This window comes from Mandrillus leucophaeus, unplaced genomic scaffold (genome assembly GCF_000951045.1).
Source record: "Mandrillus leucophaeus isolate KB7577 unplaced genomic scaffold, Mleu.le_1.0 Scaffold504, whole genome shotgun sequence".
NCBI classification, from domain to species: Eukaryota; Metazoa; Chordata; class Mammalia; order Primates; family Cercopithecidae; genus Mandrillus; species Mandrillus leucophaeus.
Window position 1 is genome coordinate 1669318 of NW_012105410.1, and position 14253 is coordinate 1683570.

Consider the following 14253-nt stretch of genomic DNA (forward strand, 5'->3'; position numbering starts at 1 on the left):
GAAAGATTTAGACTTGCTTTTTATGGAGCTTGGAGAACCACAGGCTTGAGAACAAAGGACTGTCAGAATCACAGGTTTTCTAAAATCCTGGCATCTCGACTGAACCCATGGAGTCAGCATTGGAATCCCTGAGCTCAGGGACCTCAGAGACCATCTTGTTGAACTTCACATGGCCCACAGCTGGGCAAGTGGGCCCAGAGGATGTGTGCACCTCATTGTAGGTACACAGCACAAGGTCCCAGTAAACTGGGATGAGCTGTGATGGGGATCTGGAGGCAGGGGCACAGGCGCCATGCCCCAGCCAGGCCCTGTCTGGGGTGGGGATCCTGGGTCACAGGATCAGAGCCACCACAGTGTGGCTGTATACAGGGGATCTGAGTAGATGACTGCCTTGGGGTCATGGACCAAAGGTAGTGGGTGCCACTCTACTTGCTGGCTGTGCTGGAATTCCAAAAGGAAGTACATACAGTACAAGCCTGGAGGAATGGGAGGCTCAGACTTAAATTTCAATGCTCCAGGCCAGGCGCAGTGGCTCACGCCTGTAATCCCAGCACTTGGAGAGGCCGAAGTGGGAGGATCACCTGAGGTCAGGAGTTCGAAACCAGCCTGGCCAACATGGTGAAACCCCGTCTCTACTAAAAATACAAAGAAAAAAAAATTAACCAGGTGTGGTGGTGGGCGCCTGTAATCCTACCTATTCAGGAGGCTGAGGCAGGAGAACCACTTGAACCCAGGAGGCAGAGGCTGCAGTGAGCCAAGATTGTGCCACTGCACTCCCGTCTGGGTGACAGAGCGAGACTCCGTCTCAAAAAAAATAATAAAAATAAAAATAAATTCAATGCTCTACCCTAGGCTAACCACCAGCAGGCCAAGTCCTAACCCTAAGAAGGTGGGCTGCTGTCCTGTGTTTGTGTCTTAACTCCAGGGGAGGGTGGGCTCAATCTGAGGAGAAACTGAAGCTAGGAGGCCAGGATCGGGCTCAGCCTGGGGCCAGGCCAGAAGCTGAGCTGGGGCTATCTGGGTCTCAGGACCAGGTTCAACCTGCATTTAGGTCCAGACCCTGCACTGGGTCTGGAATCCCACTGGGGTAGAGGTGTCAAGTCTTTGGTGACTGCCTCACTGGCTCCCTCACGGGAGGCCCAGCACTCTCAGTTCCATCCATCCCAGGTTCTATTGCCCACCTGACTGGTGCTTAGGGAGGCAGGTGTGGGGTCTTCCTGGTCCCATGGTGAGTCTGAGAGAGGAACCCAGAGCCATGAACTGCAGACGATGGGGCTGGTGGGGACCCTGGGGACTGTCAGGGTGAGACTTGCAGTCCAGTTACTCTCTGGGCCCAGAATATGAGCAGGTCAAGAGCTAGGGAGTGTGAGCCAGGCCCAGGGAGGCAGGTGGCTTGCTGAAGCATCTGAGGTTAAGGAGCCTGGAGAAAGAAAATCTAGGGGAAAATGGAAGAATATACGCTTTGGTGTCACATAGATAGTGGTTAAGTCCTACGTCTGCCATTGCCAGGCTGTGTGACCTTAGGCAAATGACTTCACCTCTCTGAGAACTCGCCCATCCAAGCGTGTAATGAGGATCTGCTGAGACCTCATATCGGGGGCACCAGCTTCTTCCAGGCTGCTGGGCTCAGAAGCTCCCTCTTCTCTCCCTTCCCTTGGTGGAGTGTTTGTCCTGGGCAGCAGGGACTCTGCCCAATTTACCCTGATGCTTGCTCACTATCTCCCTCCCGAGTCCAGCCCATCAAACTACCTCTGACCCAGCTTGGGATGCCGGCTCACTTGCCTTTGCCAGGCAGGACTCCTTACTGGCTATAATCGGGCCTAAAATAGACTTCCCTTGCCGCTTCCTGCAACCTGGCCTGTGGCTTAAGGTCTGTGGGGACACAGACTTGGTGTTTGGCAGGCATGCAGAAGATGTGAAGGGCTCACAGAGGTCATCCAGGTCCATGGAGGGACAGACACTTGCCTGACACCACACAGTGCAGAGAGGCCAGGCTGGAGCTTGAGTTCAGGCCCTGGGGTCCCCCATCCCCTCCCCAGGCCCTGCCCAGATGGTTTAAGGTAAGGCCTTAGCCAGACTTGCTCCCTCCAAGCCCTCTGGACCAGCCCAGTGCTGAGGCTGGTTTGAGGTGTGTGACAGGGCCCCTGGAGGCCAGCTCATTTAGCCTTCTGCCTCCCCTGGCTTTAAGGGTCGTTTCCTGGCTTTTCTGACCACAGGAAACCTTCCTGCCTGGGCTCTCCTCCCCAGCTACCCCCAGCCTCAATGCTGCCTTTCTGTGTGACCTCAGGTATGTCCCTGTCCCTCTCTGTGCCTCATCTTTTCCATAAGGTAGATGGTCTAGCTAAACCCTGCCCCCTGTCCCTAACCCAAGGGACCACCTAGAGAACTCCCTTGAAGAGGAGATGGCCTCTGGCTTTGACTCTCCTCACTCATCTGGGATCTGGATCCTCTTCCCAGGGCTGGTCTAAGGAACATTAGTCCAGCCTCAGGAGTGACTATGTGTGGCTCTGGGTGCTCAGGCTGTCTCTCCTGTCCTGCAGCCACACCAGGCGGCTGGCCATCCTCTTCCATGAGATACAGAGACCTGAGCAGACAGATTCCAGATTCTATCAGTTAGTGGGTAGGTGACCTTGAGGAAGGCATCTAACCTCTCTGAACCTCAGTTTCCTCATCTGACAAGGAGGGTAATAGTGGTACCAACCTCCCAGGACCATTGTGAGGATTCGAGATGATCCATGCTCCTGGCTTGCAGCAAACACTAAGTGGAAGCCAGGTTTATTCAAGACCTACAGTTGATTCTCACCTGAATTCTCCAGATTTAATTCAACAAATATTTACTGAGCATCTACTGTGTGTCACGCACTGTGGCAGGCCTGGGGATGGAGCAAAGAACAAAATCCCACGCTCACGGAGCTCCCAATCTAGCCTCCCCTGCCTTTTCCTCTTCCCCCATCCCCCTAGGCCTGCACCAGGCTCCTCTACCCCTCCTTGCCTTGGTTTGAGCTGTTCCTTTTTTTTTTTTTTTTGAGACAGAGTCTCCCTCTGTCACCCAGGCTGGAGTGTTATGGTGTAATCTCGGCTCACTGCAACCTTGGCTTCCTGGATTAAAGCAATTCTCTGCCCTAGCCTCCCAAGTAGCTATGACCACAGATGCATGCCACCACACCTGGCTAACTTTTGTATTTTTTGTAGAGATGGGGTTTCTCCATGTTGGCCAGGCTGGTGTTCCCTAACATCAAACCCAAGCCCCACTTTCCCCCACTCCAGTGGCTAACCATACTCATACCCTTTAAAGCAGTAGTTCTCTACCTTGGCTGGTAGATCATGGTGTCAGAAGCCGGGGTGGTGGTTACCCTTGAAGGGTAGACAAGAAGGAGGTCTAAGGGGAGCTTCTGGGGTGATGAGATTTTCTGTTCCTTGACCTGGGTGTGTTCACTTTATGAATACCCATCACGCTGCACACTAATGATTTGTGTCCTTTTTTGTATAAATGTTATATTTCAACTAAAGGTTTCTAAAAAACATATAGACACCTGGGTCCCACCCTCAGAGTTCAGATTTAGTTGGTTTGGGATTGGCCTGGGCCCTCATGATTATAATGCACATCCCAGGCTGAGAACCACTGCTTCGGAGGAGCTAATCCTTCCAGGAGCCTCCCCTGGGCCGGGAGCCTGGGGTCTGACACTCATTCCAGGGCCTCCCTGCCCACAGCTGACAGGGTCTGGGCTGTCCACAGGCTGGCCAGTGCCCTGGAATGTGGCCCTCTAAGTAACAGTGGGCTGGGCCAAGCCCATTCTTACTGAGGCACTTGAGTGGGGGAAGTGGTGAGGATCTGGCCTTGGGTATCTTGTGCTAAAACTGAAGTCTGCCCAGGGGCCTCTGAGTGGAGGAGGCAGAGCCCCTGAGGTAGGAGAAGCTGGAAAGCAGTGGAACAGCAACTGACTGGCAGTGTGGGAGGCACTGGCAACTCAAGTGGAGAGGCCAGATGTCCTAAGATGCAGCTCTGATGTCTGGACCACTATGCCCTGTGACGACAGCTCCTTGCTGCCAGTTCACGTCTTCACTAATAAGCACTCTTCTAGTTCACAGGCACAATGAATCTCTTACTTGCAATCCAAAGACCTGTGCACGCCAAGCAGCAGTCCTGTGCGGGAAGGGATCATTAGCCTCATTTCACAGGTGAGGAAATGGAGGCTCAGAGGGGATACAACTTGCCCAAAGGCACATAGCTAGTTAGTGGCAAAGTTAAGATCTCAAACAAGGTCTGTCCAGCTTCAAAGCCTGTGTTCCTTCTAATGCTTTGTTTCATTATAAATTCCACATGAATGATGCCTCCTACTCCATAATATATCTGTGCTTATTAATAGAATCCCTTCCTCCCCAGATAGCCCCAGTAAAATGATGCTGCAGGGAGATGGTCCATGTCCGTCCTGTGGTGTTGAAGACCCAGCAGACCCCTGAAAGGTGTGCTGCCAGTTTGCAGAGCATGAGCTTGCATGCCCCTTCAGGGACTGACTCAAGTCAGTCATTTAGGCTGGAAATGTTCATGCGTGTGGCAGAGCTGAGGCATGATGTACTCTTTTCTAGTGATGGCCACGAGTTCTGCAGGGGCACTCTGGTGTGGAGGGCTCTTTGTCCTTGCACAGCATGGCCCCATGTTGCTGGGCCTATGTGTTCTTGTGTCTGATTTAATGACAGACCTCTTCAGACCAGAAATCAGACAGACTTGGATTCTACCCCTGCTCCATAGCCTTCGGAGGGTTGGAGCAGGGCCTTGGCCTTCATCAGGGTTCTCCAGCTGTGAGGCTTTGCTGGAGAACATTGTTTCCTGGAGGAGCTGTAGACAGACTCAACGGGAGGCCTGGCTCTTTATCTGGAGCTTCAGATTCCCAAGCTCCGTCCAGGCCCACTGACTCAGAAGGTCTTGATTAATACATAAATAATTTATGTATCATGTTTCCACATCTACATGTCATCTGCAAGGATTCTACCATGTAACCCTGGTTACAAAGCACTGGACTAGTACAACCCCTTTATTTTCCTGATGAGGAAACTGCAGCCCAGACACCTGCCCAGGGTAACACAGCAAATCGTGGCAACCTCGCTGTCCAGCACTCTTCTGGGTCTCCAAGGCCTCTCTTCTTCTGAAGTGTGTGGACGTCGGAAGGCCCATGTGGCCAGGGAGACTGAGCCCTGAGGTTGCTGACAGGAGGCCACTGTGGCCACCAATGCAGTCATCTGGTGTTTCTATTTATTGACTCTTTAAACTTCATCATCCAAAGAGAGTTAATACATGACTGTTTGGTAGCAAGAGAAACATAATCTAAGAACACAATGACCCACCCACCCCAAAGAAAACCAAAACCAAACAGAACAAACCCCATCTGAAACCAAACCTTTGGAGTTTTAGCTGAAGAAGCGAGGGGGCTGAGGGTCAGAGTGGCTCCCTGCATTCCAGGGGGTCAGGCAGAGGCTGCTCTCAAGTGGAAGCCTTCTCTATTGAAGAGGCTACATTCAGCCCTTCAGCTTTGGGGGGTCCTTCCTGAAGGGGCTTCCCTTGGCAGGAGGGGTGTGGAGATGGATTCAGTGGTCAGAGTGAGGGGCTCCTAGGTCTGCCCTCCAAGGTGACCGTATGTGCCAGTGCATGAGACACAGGGAAGCAGGGCCAAGGACTGGGAGTGACTGTGAGGAGATCACGGGCCCATTTCTCCTACCTGAGAGAAAGCCCTGTCCAAGGCCCCATCAGTGTTCCCAAATTAGGGAACCACTAAAGGCACCACCAACAAACTGGGAAATGACAAAGCCTAGCAGGTCCCCAGATGGCAATCACTGCCCCCTAATAGTCAGCATCTTGATCTAGAGGACTGAGGGCAACCCAATTAGGCGGGCCCTGGAAAGTTTACGTCAACGGGCAATGCTTAGCGCCTTGGACATGCAGTGTGCGTACATGTGCCTGTATGAATGGAATGGGGCTCAGGGGCGCGTGGGTTTCTCCAGGAAGGCTTGGTTAGAGTCCCAGGGTTGTCCCCAGGGCAGGAATAGGTTTCTTTTCCTCATGTCATTTCCTCAAGTCACCCCCACCCCAGGTCACCAGGTCACTGCATAAATAAGTGCTTGGGAAGGTACACATCTAAAAAGGAACATAAATACTGTACATGGGGAATTCCCCAGCCTTCCTGCTGCCCTCTAGAAAACCCTCCAAATATTGCACATGGCCCTCCCCAGCCCCATGGGGTCCAGACCCGGCTATGTCTTTGGTAGAAGCTCCAGGGTCAGAGGTCCTGGTCAGCCCACATGTCCCCCACCAGATCATGACTGGGAGCACGGAGGCAGCCAGAGGGTTGGGAGAAGCCATGGCCTGGCTGGTCAGTGGGTGTTCTATCAGGAATGCTTCTGTGAAGACAAGGCAGAGCCCACGCAGACACACGTGTGCCCCTGGCCGGACACTCCTGGTCAAAGTCTGCGTGTGAGCTAGGAAGAGGCAAGCAGGCCGAGGGCAGGTGGGCGAGCGAGTCCTGGGTCACAGCAGACAGGGTCACACCCTCCACAGGAGGAGGTGGTTTGTGCTGTCGTCTCGGCCCACAGTCTCACTGCTGCTGCCGCCCCCACTGCTGAGTCGGAAGTCCTCATAGCCATCACCTCCACTGATAACCAGCATTTTAGGCCTGGCCGAGGCGGGGCCTCGGTGCCGAGGGGAGTCCCGGTGCTCCAGTGACGGCAGCTTCTCGGGGCCTGGGGGCAGAGGGGAGGATCTGTCAGCCTGGGGGCGAATGGAGGCTTCACTGTCCCATCGGGGCCTGAATTCCCATACCCCAGAAGATAGGAAGGAAGATGTGCACACTTCCTATGGTGGAATCCCACTTTCTGTTAGCTAGGAAGTTATTTAGAAAGAATGCCCGCTTCTTGGCAGCCAGACTTCTTATGTCCTATCTGTAACCTCTAGTCAGGAGTGACATAACTTCCCAAGGTGACACCACTTTTGATTTTTTTCTTTTTACAATGTAAGTGCCCTGTAAGACGCCACTTTCTCTCTTGATTACTGCATGCAATGTCCTTGCATTAAATAAGCCTCCTACTTCCAACAGCCCTTTCTCAGGTAGCTTAAATCTTCTGCGAACCCAGACAACTCCTGACCCGAGGCTTTACTGCTTCCTGACTTCCATGGCCACTTCCTCTTGGGAATATCATTTCTTGTCCTGCCAAAGCAAAACTTTTCTGGTTGTGACCTCCTGATGTACCTCATTTCCTGATGTTTCACTTTTTTTTTGAGACGGAATTTCGCTCTTGTCGCCCAGGTTGGAGTGTAATGGCACACTCTTGGCTCACTGCAACCTCTGCCTCACTGCCTCAGCCTCCCGAGTAGCTGGGATTATAGGCGCCCGCCACCACACTCAGCTAGTTTTTGTAGTTTTAGTAGAGATGGGGTTTCACCATGTTGGCCAGGCTGGTCTCGAACTCCTGACCTCAGATGATCCACCCCCTTCAACTTCTCAAAGTGCTGGGATTACAGGTGTCAGCCACCACGCCTGGCCGTATTTTTATTTTTATTTTTTTGAGACAGGGTATCACAATGTCACCCAGGCTGGAGTGCAGTGGCCCAATCTCTGCTGACTGCAGCCTCGACTTCCCTGGGCTCAGCCTCCTGAGCAGCTGGAACCACAGGTGTGTGCCACCACACCTGGCTGTTTTTTGTATTTTTTGTAGAGATGGTGTCTCACCATGTTGCCCAGGCTGGTCTTGAACTCCTGGGCTCAAGCAATCCTCCCATCTCGTCCTCCCAAAGGTGTGAGCCACCGCGCCTGGTGCCCTGCTGTTTCACTTTCTAATTCTCAGTCCATTTTCTGTGCTAGTGCCATTCTATGTTGTTTTCTGTTGCTATTTCTATTTCCTGCTCTGTGCATCACTTTCTGATTCCACTTCCTGCCCTATATATCATTTCTAGTCCTGTGCTATTTCCTGGTGTATATAGGAAATATATACAACAGGATGTATTTCCTATATACATATTCTATTTGTGACATATTCTGCCTCTTAGGTTATAGTTCCCTCCCTGTCTCCCATGACATTTCTCTGGCCAGACCTTTATATACACACAACACATGCAGGTGCGCACACAAATACACACACACAGACACACACATATACACTATCCTAGATTTCATTTGGGGACTTCCATGGCCTATTTCCTGTCATATATGCCACCTCCAGCTCTATGTGACACTTTTCCTCCCTCTCAAAAGCTCTTCTGGCAGGATAGTGGGAAGTCCTAAACCAAACGTCCATGATCCCTGGCTTGGGGTATGATGCACTGACCCACCTGTGTCTGGGGCAGGTGGTGGGGTTGGGCAGAGCAGGTTGAAGCCATCTGGCAGCTGGACTGTGGCCAAGAAGCGGACGTGGCCGGTGTGTCCCTGGCCAAGGCCTGTGGGGCTGAGTGGCGCCCGTGGGCAGCTGACAGTACTGGGCGAGGTGGGCATGGTGAGGACAACACCAGCACTGGTGCCCACCCACAGCAGCTCCTCACACACCAGCAGCGCTGTGATTCGCAGACAGGCAGCCTTGTGCTGCCGGATGATGGCATCCGAGCCTGGGGTGGGAGACAGACCACAGCTGGGGCCAAATTCGGGCCCTGGCTCAGCCTCAGCCTCCTCTACGATCGGGCAGAAAGGCTCCAAGGAAGGTGCTGTGGTAGTTTGAGCTCAGTACCTGCCAGCATCCTGTGCACAGGAGGGGTAACGTCTACTTCTGCCAGCTGCTCAAAGGTGTCTGGATGGTAGAGACACACGTGGGCGCTACCTTTCAACGTCACCCACACACCCAGGCTGGAGTCCACCATGCAAGCCACGCTGCGGCTTGAATCCTGACCCACATAAAACGTGTGCTAGGGAAGGCAGGGAGAAGATGGGTCACTGGCAGGCCTGCCTCCCTTGGCCCACCCTAGCCTGGAGCTTTGCCAGTGTCCATCCCTTACAACTCACACTAGCGTTTGGTCCTTGGTCTGATTAACCTTTCAAAGCTTGGTTTCACCAGCGCCTCCCAACTTAATTCTCAGGAATTACAATGGAGGTGCTCTTTCCCCATTAAACTTGAGTGATTTAAGGATCAGAGAACTCCAATGCTTAAAGGATTTTCAAATCAGTCACTGGCCTCCCCCTGGACAGGTGGGGAAGCTGAAGCCTAGAAGGGAAAGGTCACACAGCAAGTCAGTCACAGAGCTGGGGCCTGAACCCAGGGCTTTGGACTCCTGCCCAGCCAACAATGGAATAAGTGAGAGGGCAATTAAGGGAACCCGTTGCCCCTGGATACTTCTGACATGTGTGCAAGTGACATGTGCAGCACTAAATGCCAGAGTCTAATGCTAATGGATGTTGACATCAGGAAGGACTCCTGTCCTATCCCCAAAGGACCCTAAAACCTGAGTTGAGAGATAGAGTGGGCAGGAGGATGAATAAGATTCCTAATATATATGGGACACTTACTGTATTCCTCATCAGCTAGAGAAGAAATGAGGATCGAAGGAGGACAGGGACTGGCCAGCGTCACTCTGTGGTCAGAGGAAGGCCCTAGCCCTCTGCTGGATGCTGCTTATGCTCCCACCATGGTCTCCGTCTCCCTCTCACACGGACCCAGCTCATCCCACGGTACCAATTCCATCCCCCCCCACCCCCTGCTACCTCCAGCTGCAGCGTGTCAGGACTCAGGACAAGGACTCGGTTCTGGCAGCCACACCACAGCCGCCCACCCACAGACACCATCTTGGTGATGGGGCTCCCCTGGGCGCCCAAGGTCACTGATTTGAAGTTCTGGGGGTCCCAGAAATGGCCTGGAGTGGGGTAAAGAAAACAGGAAATTCACTCCAGTTCTAAATTTGAGCCTCAGTCTCCCCTGAAATGAGATGTTAGCATTCCCCTTTATAACCAAGGACACCAAGGCCCAGAGAGGGCCTGGGAGTTGCCCACAGCCATATCTCCAGGAGACAGCCCCAACACCAGTAAGGGGATAGGGGCAGGGTGTGGGGGAGAGCAGATACTCACCTGCTTCCCTTTGGTAAACCACAAGGTCTCCATTGGCCAGAGACACAAACACCTGGTTATTCAGATACCTGGGTAGGGAAAAGAGGAAGGAGGAAGGGAGTTCAGGCAGCCAAAGTGGGTTACCCAGGACCAGGGGAACCACAGATAGAATGGGTATGGCTCCCAAGAGGCCACCTCTTCCCACCTATTGTTCTCCAGGTGGGGGTTGCCTGAGGCTAAGAAAAGGGAGTGACTTTCCCGAGCCCACACAGTGTGTAAGAGGCATAGCTAGCCTGGGGCCAGGCCTCTGGCTTCCAAAGCCTCCACAGAGAGGAGGGACAGTAGAGCAGGGGGCCCAGGTGAACAGAAGGAGGCCTGCACGTGTGGCAGAGAAGAGTCTAGACAGGAAGGGCCACCCTGGGGCCTTACAAGATGCAGGTCACAGAGGCTGCGTGCTGGAGCTTCATGCTGTTCCTGCGGTCACGGATGCTGTCGGAGGACTGGTACACGTGGACACTGTGGATCGGGGTGTGCACCTGGGACAAATGCTTGGGGCACACCAGCCCCTGGAGTCATCCCTCCACCTCTTTGCCCACAGCACCATGTCTTCAATGCTGGGTGCCTGCCCGAGGTACGGAGGTCCCACAGCCTCCCTGGGATTGTCAGACCCACCGACATCCCTGGTTAGCAGTACCCCTGAGGTGTGACCCAAAGCCCTCCTGCCTCAGCTCCAGGGGACCACATGATTTCCAGAGCAAGGAGCTCAGAGTTCTGGCACTGTATCCCTAGTCCCTCCCCTGTCCCTACCAGCCATCCTCAGTGCCCAGCCACACGGAGCTCTGGTAGGCCTCAGGGTCAACACTCAGCAGGTCCTCAAGGCTGCCCCGGGTGAAGGAGCCGCGGCTGGAGCGGCGAAGGGCTCTCCCATCCATTGGGCTGGTGCTGCAGGGACCGCCAGGCCCAAAGGAGCCAGACAGTGGCAGGAAGCCTGGCTCCTGCTCCTCCTCTGAGCTGGTGGTCTCTGCTGTGGCCTCCTTGGAACTCGGGGTCTCCTCATCTGAGGGAGACAAAGGTCTCTGGCTCCATCCCCCTCTGCCAGGCTTGGGACCTGGTATCTTTCTAGGCCATGCATCCCTCCTGGCCATGCCCCTCCAGAGGGCCTCTCAAAGATGTTCCTCCCCATCCTCGAGGCCTCTGCATCTGCTCCAGCCTGCTGCTCTGCTCACCGACAGCTCAGCACTACAGAATCTTTGATCTCGTCTGGCCCCCTTGGACCCAGTGGCCACACTGTGGGTCCCCACCCCATCTTCCTTAGCTGAGTGCTCCAGGGTCTTCATGATCCCGCCTGACTGTCCCACTGTCCTCTGGATCCTCAGTGTCACATCCCCTGCCCTCATTGCTCTGTGTGCTAACATCCTGAGGTCTGACGCCATGCCTTTGCCCTACACTGATCCCTCCTCGCCCCCTTCTCTGAGCAGTCCACCCTGCCTGCCAGCGCCAAGTTGGAGGAGATAGCCAAAGCTCACTGCCAAAGCTGGAGGAGATGGTGGACCGGCTGGCCTGGCTCTGCAGCGTCCCCGAGGGGCTGGGCGAAGACTCATCGTCAGAGTCACTGTCAAAGGGCACCAGCTCTGGGCGGGGGTCACCCTCGGCGAGGCCCGGCGTCATCTCCAAGCCCGAGCCTGCAATGGAGATGTGAAGGCAGGGCTGTGGCCCAGGCTCCGCGAGCGTCGCGGCTTCCTCGTCCGCGGCGGCCTCGACGTCCAGCTCCGGCCCGGCGGGCTCCGGTGCCGTCTCTGAAGGACTCCTCAGCGACGGAGGAGGCTCCCTGCGAGAAAAGAGAGTGAGTACGAGAGCAGCTACGAGCCAGACAGGGCCCCGCTAGCGGACACGCCCACCAACCCCGCCCACACTCGCCAGGCCCCGCCCACAACCACGCCGGGGCGACCTCAGCGTGTGCTGGGACAGGGGTTGGGTCTCCCAGGCCCGCGGTGCATCCCCCCGCAGCCCAGGCCTCACCGGTGGCAGCGACGCTGCAGCCCGGGCACCGCCCCGATGCAGAGGATGCGGGCGGAACAGACGGCGATGCAGGCCTCCACGTCCGGCTCGGCGCGCAGGCTCAGCAGGCACACCTGGCCCACGTAGCCGTCGCTGTTGCAGACCCACACTTCAGGCGAGGGCTCCGGGCAGCTGTTCAGGGTGGGAGCCGCGCAGGAGAACTGCAGGAGGCGCCAATGGACAGGAGAAGGTGAATGGCAGAACTGCTGCCAGCATTCCCCACTCCTGGGAAACCCGGGCAGAATGGAGGGAGGCAGGCCTGCAGGGGTGTGTATGGATGTGCTATACACCCCTCTACACACGCGTACACATACACGTAGCACAGGACCCTTTTTTTTTTTTTTTTTTTTTTTTTTGCGATAGGTTTTTGGTTTCTGCTCTGTCTCCCAGGCTGGAGTGCAGTGGTAGGTTCATGACTCACTGCAGCTTTGACCTCCAGGGCGCAAGCAATCCTCCCACCTCAGCCTCCTGAGTAACTGGGACCACAGGGGCGCGCCACTAAACGTGGATAACTTTTAAATTTTTTGTAGAGATAGGGTCTTGCATAGCCTGGTCTTGAACTTTTGGGTTCATGTGATCCTCCTAACTTGGCCTCACAAAGTACTGGAATTACAGACGTAAGCCACCGTGCCTTGCCCATGTGACCCTCTACACATCAAATGTACTCATGCCTATGGGATATGGGCATCATGCCTACATGTACACACACATATCCCTGGATATAATCATGGATACATGCATAGAAAAAATGTGATGCTGGTAACCTCCGTACATATGTATGCAACCTCATACAAGCACATAAATGAAGCAACTTCCCGTCATTTATATAGCCTTTGTTCATATGCATGAAGCATACCCATATACATGTATACATGTAATACATATATAGCACCCACACACGTACAGAGAGCTGAATTTTCCAAGACATAAGGAGCAATAGTAATGTTCAAGGTATGTACACAATGTCATACACAAAATAAAAATTCATGAACACCTGCTGGCTTTGAAAACGTGCACCCACGTGACCCAGATGCAGACATACCTGCATGCCACTGCGGGTTTTCATGATGGGGATGGCCTTCAGGAACTCAGGGTCTAGACAGCTTTTGCTGGATGCTGCAGTGGAGATGGATGGACAGACAGACCCTGCTTAGCACAGCATCCATCTCACCCTGGTCCTGCCCCTGCCCCATTCCCCTTCCTCCCCTGCCCCTCAGGGTCTCTCTAGGGGGAGGCCTGATCCAAGCCACACTAGAATAAGGCAGTCGCTCCTGGCCTCAATCTTTTCCCATGTGTATTATCTTGGGGTTAGACCCAGAGGTTTCTATGGATCTTCTAAGCCATGAACCATGATCAATAGCTTTCCCTGATCTAGCCCTGCTCAGAGTATGTGTAGGGAGGGTATGGAGGGTCCTGGCTATCGGTGCCCACTATGGGGCAGGTCCAGCAGACAGTGAGACCCTATCCATGGAATCCCCTCCCTGTCAGGGAGGCCACAGCTATTATTTAGTCTGATGTTTCACTGCAGAAGCCCCCCTCCCCACTAGGTGGAGCTGGAGCACAGGGCACTGTGGTTCTGGCTCCTGAAGTCACAGACAGCTGTGAAATGCTTCTGGCCTCCTTCCTGGAGGCTCTAGGAGGAGAGGGCCAGCATGTGCCTTGGCTTACCCAGCTTCCTCTTGGCCTCATCAAAGGCCTGTTCAAAACCAAGGCGGGCATCAGGGTGAGGGAACTCAAAGATGTAGGAGTCGGTGCCCTCGGGCCGAGTGGTGCACAGCTCCAGCTTGGTTGGCGGGAAGGAAAGCGCGTAGCACAGTGCCTGCTTCTCTGACAGGTCCCGGTGCATGGCAGCTGAGAGGTCCCGCAGTGCATCGTCCAGGCTCTGTGGGGAAGAGGGCCCAGGCTTCAGGCCCCAGCATCTCACCACAGCCTGTGCCTGCCCTTGAGAATGTGTGGAGACCTGCCTCTCTCCTCAGACAGCAAGTGGGATTGTCTCCTCCCTCAGACCAAGAGGTGGCCTGGATTCCTTTGACAGATGGGGGATGGGCCCTCTGTCACCCTCGGATGGGGATGCAGCTATGTCTCCACCCTCAGACCTGGAACATGTTACTTCCCCCATATGCAGGGAGGCTGCAATTTTTGCCTTCAGATGAGGGAAAGGAACGTCTCTTCCCCCAGGCAA

The 14253-nt window shown here is 54.4% G+C and overlaps 1 protein-coding gene across 1 annotated transcript in view; it reads right to left on the reverse strand.

Annotated features, from left to right (window-relative positions):
- Nucleotides 1-5018: 5018 nt before the first annotated feature.
- ARHGEF17 (Rho guanine nucleotide exchange factor (GEF) 17) overlaps nt 5019-14253 on the reverse strand; it is a gene marked incomplete at its 5' end in the record, with an annotated part of 60202 nt that continues 50967 nt past the window's right edge. The window contains 11 exons of the mRNA XM_011996228.1: nt 5019-6732; nt 8318-8587; nt 8707-8881; nt 9675-9823; nt 10035-10102; nt 10443-10529; nt 10821-11070; nt 11540-11841; nt 12033-12232; nt 13114-13187; nt 13740-13953. Coding sequence (XP_011851618.1) covers nt 6536-6732; nt 8318-8587; nt 8707-8881; nt 9675-9823; nt 10035-10102; nt 10443-10529; nt 10821-11070; nt 11540-11841; nt 12033-12232; nt 13114-13187; nt 13740-13953 — 1986 coding nt within the window. The remainder of the gene's footprint in view (nt 6733-8317; nt 8588-8706; nt 8882-9674; nt 9824-10034; nt 10103-10442; nt 10530-10820; nt 11071-11539; nt 11842-12032; nt 12233-13113; nt 13188-13739; nt 13954-14253) is intronic.